The sequence below is a fragment of the Myotis brandtii genome, unplaced genomic scaffold (genome assembly GCF_000412655.1).
Source record: "Myotis brandtii unplaced genomic scaffold, ASM41265v1 scaffold1384, whole genome shotgun sequence".
Lineage (NCBI taxonomy): Eukaryota > Metazoa > Chordata > Mammalia > Chiroptera > Vespertilionidae > Myotis > Myotis brandtii.
Window position 1 is genome coordinate 1,001,267 of NW_005354938.1, and position 22,235 is coordinate 1,023,501.

A 22,235-nucleotide genomic window follows, 5' to 3' on the forward strand; every position below is an offset into this window, starting at 1 on the left:
CTAAGGCACTTGTTGCGCCGCCTCCTTGTTTGTCTTATAAATAGTTTGGCCTTAATCGTTTCCGATTTTCTCTCCGGAATAAGCATCTCAAGGTAAGCGCGCCCGGAGACTGCAGATAATTACATTAGGGGGCGCGGGTTTGCCCAGGACGCATCCACTTCCTGTCCCCAGATGCGCAGCGTTGAACTCCTGTGTCCCCGAGTGGCACCTAGGGGTGTCCTGGGAACCCCGCGGGGGAATCTGGGCAGAAAACTATTGGCATCAGCATTGAATGAAGCTGGCCCCGGAAACCTGACCGCCACCGAAATCTCTCACGCACAGCGTCCCTAAGAAATGGTCAGGAATAAAACGGATGGCCTCGTTATCTGAAAATTAGGGGGCGTGGAAAGTGGTATTAATGGGGCAAAACCCAGTATTTTTTAAGCCGCTTAAGAAGCAGCTTCAGGTATTATACATAATATTCCACAGCCATGACCCGGGGTTTCCCACCAACTTTCACTGTGGGCCTGGGCGTTGGATGTTTGCACACAGACAAGGGAAGAAAAGGCTGGATTGAGGTGCACCCCTGTGGTGGTTTGGACTACCCTAAAACCCGCAGATGAAAATTAGTAAATATAAGGTGAGTAAGAAAGGGGTGCTAGACTTGCCTCACACAGACGATGTTTCCTGGCCAAAGTGATCAGAATATTAGTAATCCTGTGTTTCCTTCCAAAAGACCAGTGGTGGCTCCAAGGGTGTAATTGAATTATGACCATGACACTGAGTTAAATTTCCACCTGTTGCAGATTATTCTCTCGGAAAGGGTGTGAAATTGTGCTTTCCTGACCTACAAGATGACCTCAGGTGTACCAGATCCAAGCATATAAATGTAACCCTCATCTGTCCATCAATCCCTCCGTCCTCCAGCAGCTCCTGGCTCAGATCCCAGCACAGTGACCCCCGCAGGACGAAATGTTGTCCTGTTAGTGCCAACTTAAGGGCAAAGATTGGCTCTCACGGGCCTGGCTTGGGTGGTCGTGTCTCTGTCCCTGTACCAGTCACTGGCAGGTAACAATATGTGACTAGGCCAGGCTTGAGAAATGTGCCCACCCCTCTCCCAAGGTTGGGGCTACACAGTGCTGGGCTGGCACATTACAGGGCTCTGCAGAGAAAATCAGGGTTCCATGAAGCCTGAAGAAAGTTAAATGCATGCTGGGCAGTTTCTCCCACCTGGGTCCCTCACTTGTCCTTGCTCTTGGGAAGGCGTGTGCTCTGCTGTCACTTCTCACATCAGCATCAGCTGTGCCCAGGATGCCACAGAGAGGCTGTGGTAGTTACAGTCTTCTGCTCTGCTCTGCTCTGTTCCTTGAGCCATGGATGTTGGGCAAGGCTGCAGATGCAGCTTCTTATGCCCTCCAGGGAAAGAGGAGGTTGCCAGGTCATCTGAAGGTGTTCCTTGATCTCACACCGGAGGCTAGCATCGCCACCCGCCTCCCTGCTCCTCCGTGGTGGAAAGCAAGCTCAGGGTGCTAACAGGCTCAGGTCACGCTCTATTCCCATGGCTCCATTCCCCCCTCGCCTGTTCACAACAGCTGATAAGCAGCAGATGTCTGCAGCTGGGATGGCTGCCATGGAGTTTCCTTTGCATTGTCTACCCTGCTCTCCAGAGGGCGCTCTCCAGAGGAATGCCCTCGATTCTTTCAACAGTCTGTTGCACCCACTTATTTTTCACCTCTTTGGTCTGAGCAGGAGATGGAGTAAGTGTCTATGCAGTTGATCTGGGTGAAGCTTAATGGCTATGCGGGCACCTCTCTTCCTCCTCCTCAACAGCCAGGCTCCCCACACCTGTCCTGGTCACTCGGATGGTTTGGGCACAGCCAGCCATTCAGCTTCTTTGCAGCTGTGACCACAAACCATATGGTGATCTTCTGAGATTCGGACAGCATGAGAATTGATGCCCAGGCCTTTGAATCTGTATCAGTAATGTTCTTGACTCTATGACAGTCTCCCAGAACTGTTTCCAAACAAGAGATTGCCAATATCTGAATCCAGGCATTAAAAAGAGAAAGCACAGGAATTTACTGAACTCTGAAACCAAATGGGAATTGGGTAAACATTTACAACAATTTTTTAAAAATATCAAAGGAAATGGTATCCTTTATTGTCTTGGGAAACCCATAGATCCAGACGGTGGGGGGCTTTTTATACAGTGGTTTGTAAATCAACTGATGTGAAGAAACAGGAGTGAATGTCTTTGCACATCTTTTTAAGATGATCGATGCTGCTGTTAAATTATCCTAAAATGAAGCCATGTGGCATTTCAGGCTCCGTCTGAGAGCAAATGGTTCGGAGTCTGCTTCCGAAACTGGCCCGGCCTTCCAGTGCCGGCCTTCCAGGAACAGGCGCTTCCGTGAGGAGCGGTCGGCTCACACTGTCCTCCTCCCTGGGTTGTGTGCAAACTGTGTCTTCTGTTTCATTTTGGATTTTCACTCCGTGCTTTCCATTTCCTTTCCTTTCAGTCCTCTCCGGGCAGAGTGGCGGAGGCTGTGAAGGTGGCCATTGACGTTGGGTACCGCCACATCGACTGTGCCCACGTGTACCAGAACGAGAACGAGGTGGGGATGGCCCTTCAGGAGAAGATCAAGGAGCAGGTGGTGAAGCGTGAGGACCTCTTCATCGTCAGCAAGGTGCTGCTCTTGGGAGCCTGGGGGATAGGGTTCTCGTTCATGTCATCCGTTGGTGGCATCGGAGCCTCTTAATGCAGCTACAGTTATCACTGGGTACACAGTTCTTCCAGGGAGAACGTTAGACTCAAGGCCATAGAGGGCTCCAGAGCTCGCCCGTGCATGCCTGTCTTGGATGGTCATTCCACTGGACCCGTTGGTTAGAGCCCCTTGCCGATGAGGCTGAGGCCGTGGGTTGGTGCTTTCTTTCCAGGGACTTATCTTTAAGGACGGGACTTGGTTCCCATCTACAAACTAGATCTCCACTGCTGGCCACCACCCGGGGGTGAGACCGGCTTTGTAGGAACCTAGCCCTGAGAACTCATGTGTCGGGCCCAGGGCTGGTGCCGAGCTGTCCATTCTGTTTTATGCCTTGAGTTTGGTCCTTCTGGGAGGTATCCTGACCTGATTATCCTGCCTTCCTTTGGAAAGTTAGCACCCACACTGTGAAGTGGAGTCTCCTCTGCCACCATGTGTAGCATCACGTGACATGGATGGGTTATGGTGAGAGGAAAGAGAATCATCTGGCTTCAAGCCATCTGGCTCCAGCCAGGAAACAGCTTCCTGTGTGGAGTGATAGGCTGTGTTCTCTCGCTGGCTTCAGCTGTGGTCCACGTACCATGAGAAGAACCTGGTGAAAGGAGCCTGCAAGAAGACGCTCAGCGACCTGAAGCTGGACTACCTGGACCTCTACCTTATCCACTGGCCCATCAGTTTCAAGGTAAGGGCACGGCTCAGGTGTAGCCTGTGGCAGGTGGGGGCCTCCTTTATTAGCAGGTGGAGTGGGACGCACGCTATGTGTGTGGTTACTGCTCCAGGGGCAGGCCTCAAGCCAGCAGCAGCGACATCACCTGGGAGCTTGTTAGAAATCAGTCTCGAGCCCCACCCAAGGCTTCTGCATCCAAACCCCAGTGACTCCGCTGCATATTATAGAGTTTGAGGAGTCCTGCCCTGGGTTGGTGGGTGATTGTGCGGTTTACAACCTTGTAACAACCAACATGACTCGGGACATTCCTGCACAGCCCAGGTGTCACCCGCTATCCCCGCCCTGCCCAGAGGCATGCGTGCGCGTATACATTCATACCCTGCTCCTGTGTATGTGCATATTCCTACATTCCACACACATGCCACATCCTGTGGACGCTTGGTGAATATTTATTGGCACTCTAACTCTGTACAGAAGGAGTCTAGCGTTATTATACCCTTTGCCTTCATTCCAGCTACAGGCTCAGTTTTCTGCTCTGTCAGCCAGATGGAAAGTGTGGCGTTTACCCTATAGATCTATTTTATTGCACTGTGGGGTATCCAGACCTGACTTTCATTGTTTGTGTTTCATGATAAGCCAGCGAGGCTTGGCAATGCGACGCTTTAGTCTGGTGATCCAGCCAGCACGTGGACCCTGCGAGTTCTGGTCTGAGTCCTCCCTCCATCCACACACTCTAGTCCATGGCAGGGTTCCTTTCTCTGACCGAGAATTATCCATTTCCATCTAACTGTGAGCTCCGGCCCATTTGATAAACAGGAGTTGTCTGCCTATTTCTTTTTCACACGGACAGATTTGCCCTTGACTATCTTCTAAACACTTAGCCAGCTCTCGTAGTGTGGAATATTTTTAGAATTTTGCTTTCAAAGATGTCACTGCACATCAGTGAAGGGCTGTTACTGATTGTCTGCGTTTGATTGTCGTGACAGCCCGGGAACGAATTTTTCCCGTTGGATGCAAAAGGCAACGTGATTCCCTCTGACGCCGATTTTGTGGACACATGGGAGGTAAGGCTGTCCCTGCTTTGGCTTCCTTCTTCAGTGCTGGCTTCCTGCTGTCCTTGTGAGTGGACGGGTGTGAGTTATGCCACTTCTTCTGCCTCTGTTTTTGCTCTTCCTGCCTCATTGAAGCCAGCCTGGCTCCTGTCTTGCTGTCTCTTGGCTTCTCCAAGGTCTGACACTGGCACTGAGTAGTAAGGGCAGGGCTGGTGTAAAAGATGCCTCTGACCCTGGCCTTCGGAGCACATGTCAGGAGCAAGCAGACCTTCTTTTGTCTTCAGGCCATGGAAGAGCTGGTGGACGAGGGGCTGGTGAAATCTATTGGGATCTCCAACTTCAACCATCTCCAGATCGAGAAGCTCTTAAACAAACCTGGCTTAAAGCATAAGCCGGTGGTTAACCAGGTCAGCATCCAGCAGGGAGCTGGTGGGGGCATAGAGGCTCGGTGCCCTCTGATTCTGGCAGTCACTGCTGTTCATGTACCAGGGAGCGGTCAGGAGGCAAGCTCCTGGGCACTGGCACAGTCCTCACTGACGATTCAGAATGGCAGTGGCACATCGGGGGTGAAACTTGTAGGAGAGAAGGGTTGAGCCTGGCTTGTGATGGCTCCGGGTCTCACAGATGAGCAGCCTGCAGACACTGAGGTCCTCAGACCTGTCACAGCTGATAAGTGGCCAAAGCCAGAGAAACCCTAGGGCTACGGCCACGGTGCGCCAGGAACAAGGTTAGTGCTGCTAATGTCGAGGACACTCGCTGGGAAGCGTAGATGTGGTTGCGGCTTATCTGGGAGATAGGACGTTGGTTACACAATTTCCTATTGGATGAGGTAGGACTTGGCATGGGTACCTTCCTGAGTGTGCCATCACCGGTGCCCAGGCCTGCATCTGCCTCCTGCTTGCACTTGCAGATCGAGTGCCACCCGTACCTCACTCAGGAGAAGCTGATCCAGTATTGCCAGTCCAAAGGCATTGTGGTGACAGCCTACAGCCCCCTCGGCTCTCCTGACAGGCCCTGGTGAGTCCCCATGGGACCATGTTTTCCTGTCCGTTGGTGAACATTAGAAATGGCTAAAGAGAAGCATTCAGCACCAAGGAAACGGCTCGAGCTGATGTGCAAACCTTCCCAGGAGCCTTTGCTGGGTTTCCTGGTTGGCCTTTCAGGTAGCAAGAGGCCTGCTCTCTTTCCAGAGGGTTGGGAGTTTGTAACTAAGCTTTGAATCGGGAGGGCACTGGCAGGCCGCCCTCTGAGGCTGACGGGAGTCAGGGTTGGGGTGCCAGCTGCCTTGAGTGGCGGCGCCAACAGTTGCTCACACGGGTCACCTTTCTGTCTCCAGGGCCAAGCCCGAGGACCCTTCCCTGCTGGATGACCCCAGGATCAAAGCCATAGCTGACAAGTACAATAAGACCACAGCCCAGGTACGGCCGTGTCCAGGCGCTCGTGACTGTTCCCAGAACTTCTGCATATCTGGTGGCCCCCGTGGGCCGGAGGAGAGGTGGCCAGGCCCAGTCAGGCCCTCCTGGGAGTGTCGCTTGGGGTTCTGGAGTGTGTAGTAGACAGAGACCAACTGGGAGTGAGAAGACGCCGTGTGGTCTGGGAATAACGGTGCCTGCCCGCTACCTTCCCAGGCTGCCACGGGGCCAGCAGCTGCTACTGTAGGTGAAGGCGCATCTGTACTCCTAGAGCAGCTTGTTATCAGCTGCACGGGAAACATTGTCTCCTCCCAGTGGGAGCAGCAGCTCCTGATCCGTGAGCTGTCAGTCTCCTGTAGGTGGGATGCCTGGGAGACACGGAAGCGCGAGGCGTGGTGGCTGAGAGCAGGGCTTGGGTCGGATCTTGAGGGCACCCTCCTTGCTGCTGGGTGTGACCCCAGCGTCTCTGTGCCTTGGTTTTATCACTCGAAGTTCTGGGATGTCCCCTTCCAGGTGTGGATGCATAAGATTAAGTGAGATGATGACAGAGTTCTTGGTGAACATACGCACACACTCGGCACATCTGTTCACAGGTGCTGATCCGGTTCCCCATGCAGAGGAATTTGGTCGTGATCCCCAAGTCTGTGACCCCTGAACGCATCACCGAGAACTTTCAGGTAAGGCCCGGCTGGTTGCCCTGGTTTTCCTCACTGGAGAGGGGGAGGGCTCTTCATGGGGTCTCGGCCTGTCCCTGGAGTGTGGATGGGACCCCACCCTCTGGCAGTCTCGGTGGGAACCGGCCTCTGTAGCTGCAGTGAACACACCTGGGACAGGGGCTCCTCCTGGGTGGAGGCACCGCTCTGGGGTGGGCCCCGTGCCTCAGTTTGTCCTCTGCACTTGCACACTCCTGTGCTGAAGCTCCTCAGTGACTCAGTGTTGCCCTGAGACATGTTTGTGAGTGACACTGGGGTTGCATCAGGGCTTCATTAGTTGCCTCAGTTTCCCCATCTGCAAAGTAATACCTATTTCAAGAACTGTCATAAAGATTAAATAAGATATGTTAGAGGCTTCACACACAATGCTTGATACGCGAGTAAACGCTCAGGAAACGCTGCTGTGCCGAGGGTGAGTCCCTGGTCTGCAAGGAGCCTACAGGCCAGTCCTGCCCCCCCTCTGCCAGTCCTGCCCCCACTCTGCCAGTCCTATCCCCCCTCTCCCAGTCCTGCCCCCCTTCCCAGTCCTGCCCCCCTCTGCCAGTCCTGTCCACCCCTCTCTCAATCCTGCCCCCCTTTGCCAGTCTTGCCCACACTCTGCCAGTCCTATCCATTCTATGCCAAGACCCCATCTCACAGTGGACTAAGCAGCATGGCTGGCACCAGGGCATCAGGAGGTGGACTCTGTGGGCCCTGGGAGCACCCCCAGAGCGAATCAGCCTGGCGTCACCCCTCCCTGCCTCTCACACTGGTGCTGGGTCTGGGGGTGAAGCGCTGCTCCGGCGGGGCCTGGTGCCCTGAGCCTCTGCGCTCGCTGAGCAGAGCAGCTCCGCTAGGGCCACGCGGCCTCATCTGAGCTTTGGTTTCCAGCAGCTGTTTCCACTGCGAGCAGCTGACTCTGCCTGTTCACTGGCCACAGGCTGTGGCGGGACCTGTGCCCTAGGTCCCCTGGGAGACGGGGGCGAGGCCTGTGGAGGGGAGGGTGCTTGTTGTGTCCTAGGGGAGCGTTTCTTCTCACTTCAGATGTTCTGACTGTTCGAGATAGAGTGGCAAAACAGTGAGTGACCACTGTGGGAAACACATACCATGTAGAAATGGATGCTTTGTTTCGTGTTGTATATTTTCAAGGTGTTAGAAAAGAAATATTTTGAACTGACAAATCTCATAGTGCTGACATTTTGTTTGCTGTGTAGTCCTTGCACATTTTGCACAGTTGTGATCACAGAGTCTGCAGCAGACTTCTCGCACGTTCTGTGATCATCCAACGCTGAAGGCCTCCTGGCATGTGCCTGGCCCTCCCAGTCTCACCGGTGCTGCTTAGGGCCTGCCTGCTGGCCTCCGTGCTGGCCACGTCTCCCCTGCGGACCGTGGTCTTCGTGCAGACGGTTCTTCTGATGCACCTCTCGCTCTCTGTCGCACCTGATTTGGCCTCGCAGGCCTGCCTCAGACCCTCTGGCCACAGCCTGGTTCCCTGATTCCTCTGGCCTCCCCAGCACTGTGTGAAGTGCCTCTCGTACCGGGTGCGGTGAATTCCTCCGGTGCCGAGCACAGCAGAAATGCTAGGGAGGGTCTTGAAATGAACTAAGTGGAGGCCCTGGAAGGGAAGGGCTGTTTTCGATGTTTCATGAACTTCCAGCCGAACCGCGTGCCTTCTCTGAATATGCCGACAGCTTTCTCCGAGTTCAGCCTCCATCTCCCCTCACTGCCCAGGGCAGCGTCTCATCAGCGGCCTGCGCAGCGCTGCTGCGGTCTTGGGTTGAGCTTTACTCGCAGAGCTTACTGGATGTTTTCTCTTCTAGGTCTTTGACTTTGAGCTGAGCAGCGAGGATATGGCCACCTTACTGAGCTACAACAGGAACTGGAGGGTCTGTGCCTTGGTGAGGTGAGTGGGTCCCGGGCAGACCAGACTGCAGAACGGAAGCGTAGCTCCCGGCAGCCGTAGCGTCCACGTCCTGTCACCGTCATGGCCTCATTTGGTGCATTTCCTTGCGTTCTGCATGTGCAGCTGGAAACGTTAGCCCTGTGTCAGCCACGGGAAGATGCTGGGCCTCTGCTCTAGTGTCTTCTCGTCCCGGCCCAGGTGCACTGTTGCCTGACCCGCAGTCACCGCACGTTCTGGCATTTCATTTCCAACTCTTACTGTCGGTGGAAACCAGAGGGGCCCAGGGGGCTCCTGCCCCACCTTTGTGGAAGAATTTGCCTGTGGCCCTATCTGATCATGACGCTAATAAAGGGGTGTAGAGGAAGACCGTGGTGCTGGGGCCCGAGATCATCCCAGCTCCGGCACGGATGGGCCACTTGGCTCTGAGATGGTCACTGGACCCTCTGCCTGGCAGTCGCCTGCGGGCCTCCAGCCACACATCCGCTGGTCCTTGTATTCCCTGATTCCTCTGAGGAGGTGACTGGGGAGGCTGTTCATTTCCTTCTCCTGCCTGTACAATAACTAAAGTTAGAACTTATTTTCTTTCAAGAAGAACCGTCCCATTTTCCATGGGAGTCTAAGCGCTTCCTCTCGCTATTCTCACTGTCTGACCTCTCTGCCGGTTCCTCTCTGTCTCCTTACTAGTTAGTTACTCTCCGACACAAAATGTGAACATTCCCTGAGCCAGGTGGGTGGCTAGCTGTCCAGTGCAGGTCTGCCCCCTGGTGGCTTTCGCCGCCCTGGGCAGATGTCCCCTGGTGTGCATCTTGGTTGATAACACTCCTGTCCAGGTGTGAACACGCTTGAGGTCTCACCCTGGCCTCAGACTCAGAACAGGCCACAGAGGTTACCACTGGCAGCCCCCAACCAGGGCCCTTTTTGATGTCCCTGTGTGTGTGAATGCTCTTTAATCTTTAGACATTGAAACGATCTTTGGATCTAGTGGGTAAGGGAGAGAAGTGAATCTTTCGCCAGTTTACACATGTCTGCTTTCAGAACGTCCCTGCTATCCATTCTGTTCCCATCCACCGCTGCCACCGTAGGGAAGCTCTCGGGGCCGATAGGCCACAGTGGTTTTCTATCTGTTTCTTTACACTTAGACTTCCTCCACTCTCTGGTGCTGTTCTAGACTCCACTATCAGATTAGTCCTTGGGCTCCTGATGGTTCGTGGGGGTGTTTGGGGTCTGAGTGGGTTGGGAGAGGCTGTCCCCAACATGCCCAGGGCACCCCGGGAGCTCTTTCTAACACTACATATTAACTCTGGTGATTATTGTCGTTCTTCGACTCCACTGCTAATGGCGGTGTTTATACCTCAGGTTTGATGGGATACAATAAAAAGCAGATCACGGGGAACTTTTGAATGGTTCTGAGTATTTAAGTAAGAGTTATATGCCCCTCGCGGGTTCACCCTGGGCCTTTCATGCTCTGCCCGGCCAGCCTTCCCAACGTTTATTGCTGTTACGTTCCCAACACAAGCCTTTGGCCTTGCCGGATGGGACTGGACTGGCAAACACGCCCGCAGCTCTCCATTCCCAGGTTGATGCCCTGCCTCCCTCCCAGTTCCTTTTATTGAATCCTCAGCTGCTCACTGGGCTCCTGAGGGACGGAGCATTTCTGTCTCCCTGTACTCGGAGCACATCTCTTATGTTGTCATCACCCTCTTAATGTCTGAGACAAGACGCTCTCTTGTCCTGCCCATTGGATGGAATTATGAAGAAGCAGGAATTGCGTCTTGCTGCCCTGAACACCCCAGGCCTGGTGCTGGGCACTGGGAGGGTGGCGTCCGTCAGTCATGAGAGTCCGTGGCAGAGGGGTCTAAGGGTGGGCGGCTGCCCCCAGTGCAGACCCGTGGCCTGCAGCTCAGAGCCGACTTGCTCCTCACAGGCCTTTATTTCTACTTGTAATGAGACACTCAGCATTTCTGACTTTTTGTAATTTATTTTGGCTGAAATCTCTTAAAAACCTAATGTGTTCCTCTTTCTCTTGACAGCTGTGCCTCCCACCAGAATTATCCCTTCCATGAAGAGTTTTGAAGCTGTGGGTGCCTGCTCTTCCCCAGGCCACCTGCCGCCGTTTCCTGCCTTGTTCTTCCTTTTTCGTGTACGTAGTATAGTGTGGCCATGTCCCTCACCACAGGGCTGTCACCTGTAGTTGCCCAGCCAGGGTGTGGCCAGCCTGGCATTGGGGCCAACGAGCAGTCTCAGTAGATTGGAGTCTCTTCCCATTTTCTTTGCCCTTCGTGTCCGGGGAAGATGCAACCTCCATACCCTTTCCTGACTAAGTTGAATCTACAAAGTGAAAATTAGTGCCACTAACAATGGGATTTTGGTTGCTTGGAACTGTAGCCCTTTCAGCCAGACTTCTTCTTGCTCAAATAAAAAGAACTTTTGTGAGTTTGATGCTGTTCGTTTTGGCTTGGTTTGTTGAAATGATTCATCGCCTCTGTCCCGCTCGACCTTCATACCATTGATCCCCACAAAGCAGGCCATTCAGCTCTGCAGCACCAATGAGGGCTTGGCACCTTTCCTTTTGGTGGGGAACCCTGAGCCGTATATTTTACCCAGTTAGCCTTAGGGTGATGGGTTTCCTCCGGCTGCACATTGGAGTCAGCTGGGGAGCTGAAAAGGCCAGTGATGTCTGGACCTCGCCCTGGAGACGGAAGGTAGCCTGGACATCTGGAGTTCGCGTGCCCCCTGGGGGTGCTATGTGCAGGCCCGATGGGAGCCACAGCTGTAGGGCCAAGCCAGGATGTAAACCCACTGGTGATTTCACTTGTGAGGCTGAAGTCCTGTTTACTAGGCAGTGCTACTCACAAAGAACTGCTTTCATGAGCTCCTTTCCTAGACCAGAGGGAAGAGCATCATTCCTGGTGTCTGTCTGAGCTGGGGCTGCCACACGCAATAGCACAGCAGCGTGCACTGGACAAGTTTATTTCTCTCGGTTCTGGAGCTGGCAGATCGGGGTGCCCGCCTGGTCGGTTCCCAGAGGGCCACTTCCTGGCCGGTAGACGGCTCCTCCTCACTGTGTCTTCACGTGACAGAGAAGGATGAAGGCTTCTAAAAGGGTTACAAAAATAGAGGCCCCCTCCTTTTTTTTTTTTTTAACCATTTTTCACTTTTACAAATGCTGTTGCTTTTTTTTATTAATGTTTCCTTACCCAGAATTAAATTGACGAAGGTAAAGAAAAGGATGGGGTAGGCAGTGTTGACCTTAAATGTCATAGAGAAGATGCTTTGCTACTCACACTTTACCGGGGGACCATAGCCCCTAGTTATGAGGTGGCTTAACTGCTTGGCAGGTTATCCATGTGTAAGTGGCTGCTAGGCCTCACTCAGGGATAACAGAGCATCAGGCCCCTGAGTGGCTGGGATGGAGCCAAACAGACTGAGCGCCCCACCCGATCACTGCCTGGCAGGTCCGGGCCTGGGCCTCTGTCTGGCACCTGGTCCAGTTTCACCTGCTGGTTAGGCAGGTCCCATCTTATCCCGAGTCAACTGCAAACCTCTTCAGTCACCCTCTACACCAAGCATGTCAAACTCAAAGGCTAACATGGGCCAAATAAACAAGGTTTAAGTTTCTGTGGGCCGCAAAAAAACAAAAGCTTCAATTTTCATAGAAATGTAGGTTTATTTCAATAGAGACATGCTGAATACAAAGGACTAAAATAAATGAGTAATCGTGAACATAAAATAATAGAACATTTTAATAACACTGAAAAATTGCACAAATTAATAAGTGTAATGCAAATAAACCTATTTTTCTTGTTCTCCAAAAGCAAAATATTTCCTGTTGCGCACACTAAACAAGTCAGTCCAAGACTAATGACATGGCAATCGGCTGCTAAAATATTCGCTGCTAGTATTAGTGGAGAGAAATGGTGCGCCTGCACATAAGGCGCATAAGGAAAATGAACGCAACACGATTATAGTAATTAGTCATTAGCAAACATTGTAGTTTGTTAATAATTATGTATACCAGGATATTATAAAAATTAAGTTATGAAATTTTTATTAAGATGTTTCTTATATATTGTTATATTGGCTAGGGCGCAAAAATATTCATTGTTGGCCGCATTCGGCCTGCAGGCCGCGAGTTTGACATGCTTGCTCTACATCATTGAGAGCAGACTACTGTTTCATTGTGTTAGGTTAACTCCACTGTAACCTAGTCCCTACCCTTGTTTCTCAGTCCAGAATCGGCTAAACACACTTTTGGAAAACTTCTAGTCCCTAGAAAGAGTTTTAAAAGCTGCCTGACATCTGGATCCCTGAGTAAAAACATATCAAAAAAGACTTTAAAAGTCAGCCAGAAGCACCAACAAGATAAAAGGCCCTGCGCTGGCCTGGTCTGCCCTCACCCAGAGACTGTGAGATGATATCTGGGAGCCTCACCTGGGGACGGGGGAGGAGGAAATCAAGGCCTCCCACAAAGGTTCGCTCTGTGCTTTGAAGATAAAATAGGAGTCTAGGCGGCAGCCTGTGTTCCCAGGAGCGGGCGGGGGCTGGCACGGTGGTGCTGGACTGTGGCGGGAGGGAGCACAGGTGAGGCTGCGGGCTCGGTGGGGCCAGCTTCACGCCACTGCTAACAATTGACTTGAGTTGGAGCAGAGAGAGGCGGGAGGTCTCCATAGAAAGAGGCCGCTTTCCCCATGGACAGCCCGTTCCTCCTTCCCTTTGTAGAAATAAAATCCCATACCTTCTGGGGCAGGTCCCAGCCCAGCCTCGGGGCTCAAGTGGAGTCACTGTGATACAGTAAAATACAGAAGACATCGTGAAACAGCTGGAATTTTACCAAAACAGTTCCAGCCAAAAATTAACAAGATAACGAGACCAATTGAAAGACGGAACTAAATGTTATTGAGTCGCACGGGCAGTTAAAACCTGCTCTTGACAAGTCTCTCTGAACAACGCTGCAGCAGACTTGATCTCACACAGCGCAGGTTCTAAGGTCCGATTTCACACCAAGAGGTTTCTCAGAACCGAGGCCTCTATGTTTTAGTGTGGTGGCCGAGGTGCTGGCTAAGGGAGGCGGTCATCCCAGGCCCCTGGGCGGTGCCCAGCCAGGAGATGCACAACCCAGGCAGGCTTCCTAGAGGGACTGGGGGACTGTGTTAGGGGACTATTCCTAGGGGGACTGTCATTGGAAGGTCATGGCTCTCTGGGACCCAGCGCCAGGTCACACCTAGTCTTTCATCCTTTGAAGGCATTTGCTAGCTGTGCTCTAAGGAAGACCTTGGTCTCCAGTACCTGGAACCTTCCTGTTCGTCTCCGGAGTTGGGCTTCTCAGGTCCCCCTGCAGCCCGACTCCCAGCTTAGCCGGAGGGAGCACCAGTATCTGTTTTCCTCGCCCTTCTGTCCACAGAGCCAGTGCCTGGGCACAGACAAGGCTCCCAATGTCAGTTGCATGAACTACCAAGTGAAGGGATGAAGAGCTTTTCTTATAAGTAACTAGTAAAACCTCCCGGTGTGAAGTCAATGTGTTTCAGACCCAAAGAGGGGCTGCTCGGTTCTGAACAGTGGCCTAAAATACATGAAAGGGTGGCAAAGGGTTGTGCACTTATAGACAGGCTGAGTCTGCATTGCAGCTCCGCCCTTTCCTAATCACGACTCTGGAGAAATATCTACCCTCCGGCCTTCATTTCCTCAATCTCTAAAATGCCTGGCTCCTAGTGGTCACGAGGGTTAATGAGATCACAGATGGAAAACCCCTATCCCAGACCTTGCATACAGCAAGCAGTACATGCCAGCCATTATTGCTGATATTGTCAATATCATCGTTATTCTAACCACATGGCACCTGTTTGCAGAAGGCCCAGGAGGAGCTAGGCCTGGAGAAGGAACAGAGCTTCCTCCTGCCTGGACTTTGTCCACCGCACGCGCAGGCAGGCCAGCGCCGATGCATTTATCGGCGAGCAGCATGAGGACTGTGCTCCTGGCACCAAACATACCGCCCGTGCGTTTGTAAGAAGTATTTTTTTCACATGGATGAGGATCTCAGAGTGTTAAGAAGTCATCGAATCCCGTGTTTCCCTCATCCAGTGTTTTCCAACTTATTTCTGGCAGCAGACTTCTTTCTTCAAAGCAAATCCTACACAGAGCCTCCATGGAGACACCAGAGAGTGACAGCTGCCGTGGCGTATGTGGGGAGGAGTCTCGGAACCAAGCCAGTCGGCTCCTCACACACAGCGCATCCCCCCGCCCCCCACCATGAAGGCCCCCGAACATAGTTTCAAAGCCTTGGGATCCAACCCTTGTTTGTTTGTTTTTTTAAAACTATAAAGATGTCTTTCACAGAGTGGGGGAGTTGGGAAATTCCGGGGGGCTTAGCTGAGTGGGTCCGGATGGGGGTCTCCCATGAGGTGGCTGTAATATGACAGCTGGGACTCATCATGCAGAGGCTGGTTTGGGCGGGCGGACTTGACTCCAAGGTGGGGCGCTCAGTCTCGGGTCAGTCCTGCTTGCTGGCAGGAGTCTCAGTTCCCACCACGCCTGCCTTTCATAGAGCTGGAGTGTTCATGACACAGGGGCCGCGTCCCTGAGGGAGCGACGCAAGAGAGCAGGAAGTGGAAGCCACGGTGTCCTCATTACCTACCCTCAGAAGCCACACAGCATCACTTCCACAAAAGGTCAACCCTACTCAGGGGGCACCATGGAGGCTGGTTACCACGTTTGCAAACCTGGAGCTGTGCATCGTTTAGAAGGCATTTCAGAAGTAACCCCAAACATGCAAATAATGTTTCAAAAGGATGTATATTTAAACCTAGCCAGGTGGCTCAGTTGGTTGGGGTGTCGTCCATACACCAAAAGGTTGTATGGTTAGGATACATACCTAGGTTGTGTGTTTGATCCCCAGTTGGGACGTGTACAGGATGCAACCAATTGATGTTTCTCTCGCATCAATGTTTCTCTCTCTCTCTCTCTCTCTCTCTCTCTCTCTCTCTCTCTCTTTTCCTCCTTCCCCTCTCTCTAAAAATCAATGAAAGCATATCCTCGGGTGAGGATTATTTTTAAAAAAGGGTGTTTAGATTGGCATCCTTAGCCAAGTAACACCTTGGTTTTACAACAAAAAACTGAGGATCAAAGAAGTGAAATGCCCAGCTAAAGCTCACAGCAATTTAAGTAGAAATTTAAGGTCTCTGGATTCTAATCTGTCACTTTACATCATAATGTTATTAACAATGACATTTCATTATAATAAAAATTGTAGTGACTTACACATGCATACAACTTTGTGACGAGGTCATCAAGGTTAAACCAAGAGTGATAGGTCATACTGACAGTATGTGCTCTTGACATGATGTGATACAAATGGCGATTTTCCTCAAATCTATGATCTTCCTCAAACCCAAACCCCCAGTCTAATAATGGAGAAACATGGGAGAAATCTGATGTAATTGAAGGACATTCTACAAGACACCCAACCAATTCCATTACTCAAAATTGTCAAGGTTATCAAAAACGTGAGAAGTCCGAGAAGCCATCACAACCCAGAGGAGCCCAGGGAGACATGATGACTACCAGTAAATGGATGGGATCCTGGGTAGGAAAAGGACATTGGGCAAAAACTAAGGGCACTGGAATAGTCTAGACTTTCTGTTTCTTTTTCTTTCTTTTTTAGGTGCTATAATAATCACATTTATTTTTAATATTTCTTTATTGATTTCAAAGAGGAAGGGAGAGGGAGAGAGAGAGATAGAAACATCAATGATGAGAGAGAATCATTGATCAGCTGCCTCCTACACACCCACTACTGGGGATCGAGCCCACAACCCGGGCATATGCCCTTGACTAGAATCAAACCCAGGACCCTTCAGTCCACTGGCTGACACTCTATCCACTGAGCCAAACCAACTAGGGCTCTTTTTCTTTTTTCTTTTTCTTTTTTATAAGGGTTTATTTGAGTCAAACTGGTGAGAATATGCCAGGGAGTAAGATCGCAAATGCTCCCTGGAATAGTCTGGACTCAAGCTAATAATAATGTATTGGTATCGGTTCCCTAATAATGCCAAATGTATCATCCTAATATATATAAAAACCCAGGGTCCATAACATCCACAACGACCGAAGGCTTGACCGAATGCCAGGCTGCGCGTGCAGCAGGCTGGGTGGCTGGGACTTGTGGCAGCGGGGACGGGGGTGGGGGAGGTGGGGCCTGGCTCCCTGTGTGCTGAGGGCCTGGGAGGACCTCACTGAGAGAGGTAGCACTGGCCCGGCGATGAGGCGGCTGCCGTGGCAGCAGCCCTCTCTCAGCCGGCCGCCCTTGCTCCTGCCCGCGCTGCTGGCTGATCCTGGGTGCAGCCTCCTGGCCCAGAAGGTGTGCGATCACAGGGACAGCCACCGTGGCAGGCCAGATTGACGTGGAGGGCAGTTGGGGACGAGATCAGGCCAGCAGGGGAGGGCAGTTGGGGGCAAGATCAGGCCAGCAGGGGAGGGCAGTTGGGGGCGAGATCAGGCAGGTAGAGGCAGTTAGGGGCGATCAGGCAGGCAGGCAGAGAGGTTAGGGGAGGTCAGGCAGAGGCAGTTAGGGCAATCAGGCAGAGGCAGTTAGGGGCAATCAGGCAGGTGAGCAGTTAGGAGCCAGTGGTCCCAGATTGTGAGAGGGATGTCCGATTGAAGAAGGTACAGGCTGGGCTGAGGGACCTCCCTCCCCCATGCACAAATTTTGTGCACTGGGCCACTAGTACTACCATAATCTATTGATAATGGAAACTAGGTGTAGGGTATATTGGAACTCTGTACTATTTTCGAATTTTTTCTGCAAATCTAAAACTATTCAAAAATAAAATGCTCATTGCCCTATTCAGGTAGCTCAGTTGGTTAGCACATTGCCCCAATATGCCAAAGTTGTGGGTTCAATAAGTGGAATAACATATCTCTCTCTCTCTCTTCCCCTTTCTCTCTCTCAAAAATCAATTAAAAATGCCTATTAAGAGAAAAGTTTATAAAACACTTAGAAAAAACTGTTTTTCTAAACAAAATAAACAAGTCTGCCTAAATTACTCACTTGCTTTCAAAATGCTCAGACTTTTCTTAGATCAAGCAAACAAAATAATTAGCAAGGATTCAGATTTGAATGGCATAATCTCTAATCTTATTTGTAGAGAATACATATTTCTAAACCATGTGGGACATTTATGAAAACCAATGATATGCTAGCAGCTAGGCTAAAGTGCTTTCCTCAACAAATTTCAATGACTTGATGTCTTATGGATTATATTCTTAGACCATCATTTTAAAAAATTATAAAATGTTAACAAAAAAATTAACTACAAACTGCCCAACCTCCCACATATACATTTGGAAATTTAAGAAGACTAAAAAAAACAATTTAAGGATTAAAAAATAACATGAAACATTATATATGGCACTTATTAATTATAAAATAATTATGTCCTAAGTAATATTTTATGAGTTTAATATACATTTTTAATCCTCTAGACAACTCTTTGAGGTTGGTCCTACTATTGTTCCATTCGCAGATGAAGAAACTGGGGCACGCAGAGGATGAACAAGCTGCCAGGGTCCTGGGAAAGCGTGGAGGGGGTCTCCTGAGTCTGCACTCTCGCTCATGAGCTGCCTCCTACGATAAAGCAGAAAGCACATGAGGAAAGGCAAACATAGGACATTTGGAAGGCAGCCAAAGCAGTGCTTAGGAACCTTATCACTTACAGTCATATAACCACTAACAAAGCTGAATAACTAGTTAAAACTCTTGTCACAAAGAAAATGCCAGACCCATAATGACTTCATGGGAGCTCTGTTACGTATCACAACATTCTAGGTACAGACAATGCCAATCCTCACCTGCTCTTCCAGCGAACAGAACATTGATGTGCCCTTGCTCATTATTTTGTTTGCTTGACCTAAGAAAAGTGTGAGCATTTTGAAAGCAAGTGAGTAGTCTAGGGCCAGTGGTCGGCAAACTCATTAGTCAACAGAGCCAAATATCAACAGTACAACGATTGAAATTTCTTTTGAGAGCCAAATTTTTTAAACTTAAACTATATAGGTAGGTACATTGTTATTAACTTAATTAGGGTACTCCTAAGGCTTAGGAAGAGCCACACTCAAGGGACCAAAGAGCCGCATGTGGCTCACGAGCCACAGTTTGCCGACCACGGGTAGGCATTCCATAGTCATTTCATGCAGCCAGCGCAACTTTTACACTAAAATCGCTAGGGGAGTTCAAGACAGGAAAATTACAGACCAGTCTCACTGAAGAACATTTATGCAAAAATCCAAAATGAAATACACTTAGTCACATTCAATAACGTATAAAAGAGTGATAATGCGACTTTATCACAGAAATGCAATGTTGACAACGTTAAAAAATTATTAACGTCATCTACCATATTAATACATTAAAGGTGTAGGTATGCATTCAAATAGGAAAATATTTGATAAGATTCAAAATTGTTTTTGATAAAAATCTTTTTATCCTTTTATGATAAAAATCTTCGGCAAACTCAGAATAGAAGAAAACTTCTTTAACCTGCTAAAGGGCATCTACCCAGGCATCTCATGAACCCAGCACAGCATATTCTCATAGTGTGCAAACTGCACCAGCGTGCTCCCAGGAGCATGAGTTTCAAAATAGAATGCTGAGGCCAGAACGGCCCATCACATACATACAGAGAGATTCTACTATGTCACAGTTAAAATAGGCAAAACTAATCAACATATTTTAAGGATACAATCACAGGTCATAAAACTATAAAGAAGAACAAGAGAATGATTTATTCAAAATTCAAGGGTGGGAGTTGGCAATAGCAAAACAGCAAACCATCTGACGTGAAAACGGGCAGAGGACTTTAATAGACATTTTTCCAAAGCCAACAAGTACTGAAAAACTGCTCAACATCCCTAATCGTCAGGGAAGTACAAATCAAGATGACAATGAGATGTCACCTCATACCTGTTAGAACGGCTATTATGAGAAAGACAAGTGCCGGGGAGGCTGTGGAGAGAAGGGAAGCCTTGTGCCCTGCTGGTGGGGATGCAGACTGGTGCCGCCACTGTGGAAAACAGTATGGAGGTTCCTCAAAAATTTATAAATGAGCCAAGACCTGGAAACAACCTAAGTATCCATCGGTGGATAAATGGATAAAGAAACTGTGATAATGGAATATTATTTGACCCTAAGAAAGGAAATCCTGTCATTTGAGACAACATGGATGGACCTTGAGGGCAATTAGGCTAAGTTAAGTAAGTCAGACAGAGGAAGACAAATGTTATATGGTGTCACTTACATGTGGAGTCTAAAAACATTGAACTCATAGAATCGGAGTGTAGAGTGGTGGCTACCAGGGGCTAAGGAGTGGGAGAGACGGGAGATGTTGATCAAATGGTACAAACCTCCAGTTATAAGGTGCATAACTTCCGGGGACCTAATGTACAGCATGTGACTACAGTTAACAATATGGTATTCTTTACTTGGAAGTTGCTAAGCAAGTAGAGCTTGAATGTTCTCACCATAACAACCACAAAATGCTGATTATGAGAGGTGAAGAATGTGCTAACTAACCTAATTGTGGTTAAGCATTTCCCAATATATATCTGGATCAGATCACCACATTGCACACCTTAAATTTACCCAATGTCATATGTCAATATCTCAATAAATCTGGGCAGGGAACAGACTAGGGGAAACGCAGACTAAAAGTTCACACACACACACACACACACACACACACACACACACACAGGATTGGAGTAGGGTTGAGGTTTGAGATGAGAGAGGGACATACAAAGGGCTTCTAAGGTACCACTTACTTCTTAACCTGGGTTCTGAGAATATGTGTGTTTGCTTTATTTCACTCCTTTAAATGGTATACAGAAGTTTTATGCACTTTATATATATACTAGAGGCCCAGTGCACGGATTCACGCACGTGGGGCCCCTCGGCTTGGCCTGCGGGGATCAGTGGACCTCTGCGCCCTGCAGCCCGGCCTTACCCGCCAGCTCGTCGGGCTCCAGCCCACTGTCCACATCAATCCCACACAACACAAAGTAGCGGCAGGTGGCCAGGGAGGAGCCCGAGCCCTGGCTGGGCACCACGCCACTCCCGCTCATCCCACCCCCACTGTGCCTGCTGCTGCTGCCGCTCCGGCACACAGGGGGGGTGCCCGTGGGAGAGGCTCACATTGCTGCAGCTGCGCTCACCAGCGGTGAACATGGCATCTGGCACCCGTCTGTCAGGTGAGCAGCACTACCCCTGTGGGAGCACACAGACCACCAGAAGGCAGCTCCTGCATTGAGCGTCTGCCCCATGGTGGTCAGTGTGTGTCATAGCTACCGGCTGGTCGTCCGGTGATCCAGTGGCTTAGCCTTTATATATATATAGATATATGTGATCTATTTCATAATAAAACTAAACATTTGCCAGATTAACAAATGATCCCATTTGACCCTTTCAGTAGTCCTTCGAGACGCATGTATCATGAGTCTCCTCTTCCAGATGATGAAAAGGTTATTGATTTGCCAAATCTCTCACAGCTACTCATTGGTTCCACTTCTCATCCTGTAACCTTCCCGCTGAATCCCACGGAAACTAATAATTTTTATGCTATTTCTGTTAACTATCTGGTCGAGATACAGAGAATTTAGAGTGCCCACCTGCATGTTATTGTGCAAGAAAAGTCTGGTTTCTTTTCACAGAGCCATCTTTTTAGAATCAGCATTCCTGTACAGCATCAGGAATATAGTCAACAATCCTATATAATAAAAGGCTAATATGCAAATAGAACAAATGACAGAACAACCGGTCGCTATGATGCACACTGACCACCAGGGGGCAGACGCTCAATGCAGGAGCTGCCCCCTGGTGGTCAGTGTGCACCCACAGGGGGAGCACCACGCAGCCAGAAGCTGGGCTCATGGCTGGCAAGCACAGTGGCAGTGGCGGGAGCCTCTCCTGCCTCCACGGCCGCGCTAAGGGTGTCTGACTGTGGACTGTGAGAGGGTGCAGGCCGGGCTGTGTGACCCCCCAAGTGCATGAATTTCATGCACCGGGCCTCTAGTATTGTATAACTCTGTATGGTGCCAGGTAGGCACTAGACTTATTGGGTAAAGTATGTAATTTTCTAACCACAATGCTATACACCTAAAAGTAATACAAAGAATATTGAATGTCAACTGTAATTGAAAAATAAAAAATTTTTAAAGATTTAAAAAAAAAAATCAACCTTCTCTCCTACTTGCCTTGGCTTTCTCTGCTGTGTAGATAAGATTCACTAGTGATGAGCACAGTATGCCAGAGTTGCAAGCCAGGCATAGCTGTAGGGGTGTTAGGAAATGGTCTGGCGGAGACAACAGATTTTAGATGAGAGTTCTCAGTGCCTTGTACACCTATTAGATAGCTGGGCCCAGGAAGGGAGGCTGAGCTAAGGGCCCAGGACAGAAGTCAGGTACATTTGGGTGGAACTGGAACACAGGATCAAAAGGGACAGAAAAAGGGGCATTTACCACAGGAAACAGTCCCCAGGGCTCAGCACAGCAGGAAGGGCAGGAGGTCCTGGCATGGGACAAGGACGGGCAAAGCAGAAGATGGTGTGAGCATGCTGCCCCTGCATAGTTCTGAAACCAGATGTGGACGAAAGGGGCCACATGCTGACCTGACAAGCTCAGGAGAGGCCTGCATAGCAGTTTTGCAAACTCAGAGACCTAAAATAACCACGAAGGATGGTCTGAAATTAAACTTTAACTAAAAGCAGTTATGGTGGGCAGTTAC

The 22,235-nt window shown here is 50.0% G+C and overlaps 1 protein-coding gene across 1 annotated transcript; it reads left to right on the forward strand.

The window, feature by feature from the left end:
• The first annotated feature begins 1,771 nt into the window (after nucleotides 1-1,771).
• AKR1B1 (aldo-keto reductase family 1, member B1 (aldose reductase)) lies at nucleotides 1,772-10,906 on the forward strand. The gene is made up of 10 exons (XM_014535161.1): nucleotides 1,772-1,844; nucleotides 2,398-2,666; nucleotides 3,307-3,423; nucleotides 4,395-4,472; nucleotides 4,745-4,867; nucleotides 5,371-5,477; nucleotides 5,797-5,878; nucleotides 6,466-6,549; nucleotides 8,385-8,467; nucleotides 10,498-10,906. The coding sequence occupies exons 1-10, from the start codon at nucleotides 1,772-1,774 to the stop codon at nucleotides 10,538-10,540; spliced, it is 1,059 nt and encodes a 352-aa protein (XP_014390647.1). The 3' UTR covers nucleotides 10,541-10,906.
• Nucleotides 10,907-22,235: the final 11,329 nt, after the last annotated feature.

Coding starts and splice junctions, on each gene's coding strand:
- AKR1B1 (XM_014535161.1), top strand. CDS start 1,772: ATGGCTATGCGGGCACCTCTCTTCCTCCTCCTCAACAGCCAGGCTCCC. Junction 4,473..4,744: donor ATTTTGTGGACACATGGGAG/GTAAGGCTGTCC, acceptor TTTTGTCTTCAG/GCCATGGAAGAGCTGGTGGA. Junction 8,468..10,497: donor AGGGTCTGTGCCTTGGTGAG/GTGAGTGGGTCC, acceptor TTCTCTTGACAG/CTGTGCCTCCCACCAGAATT.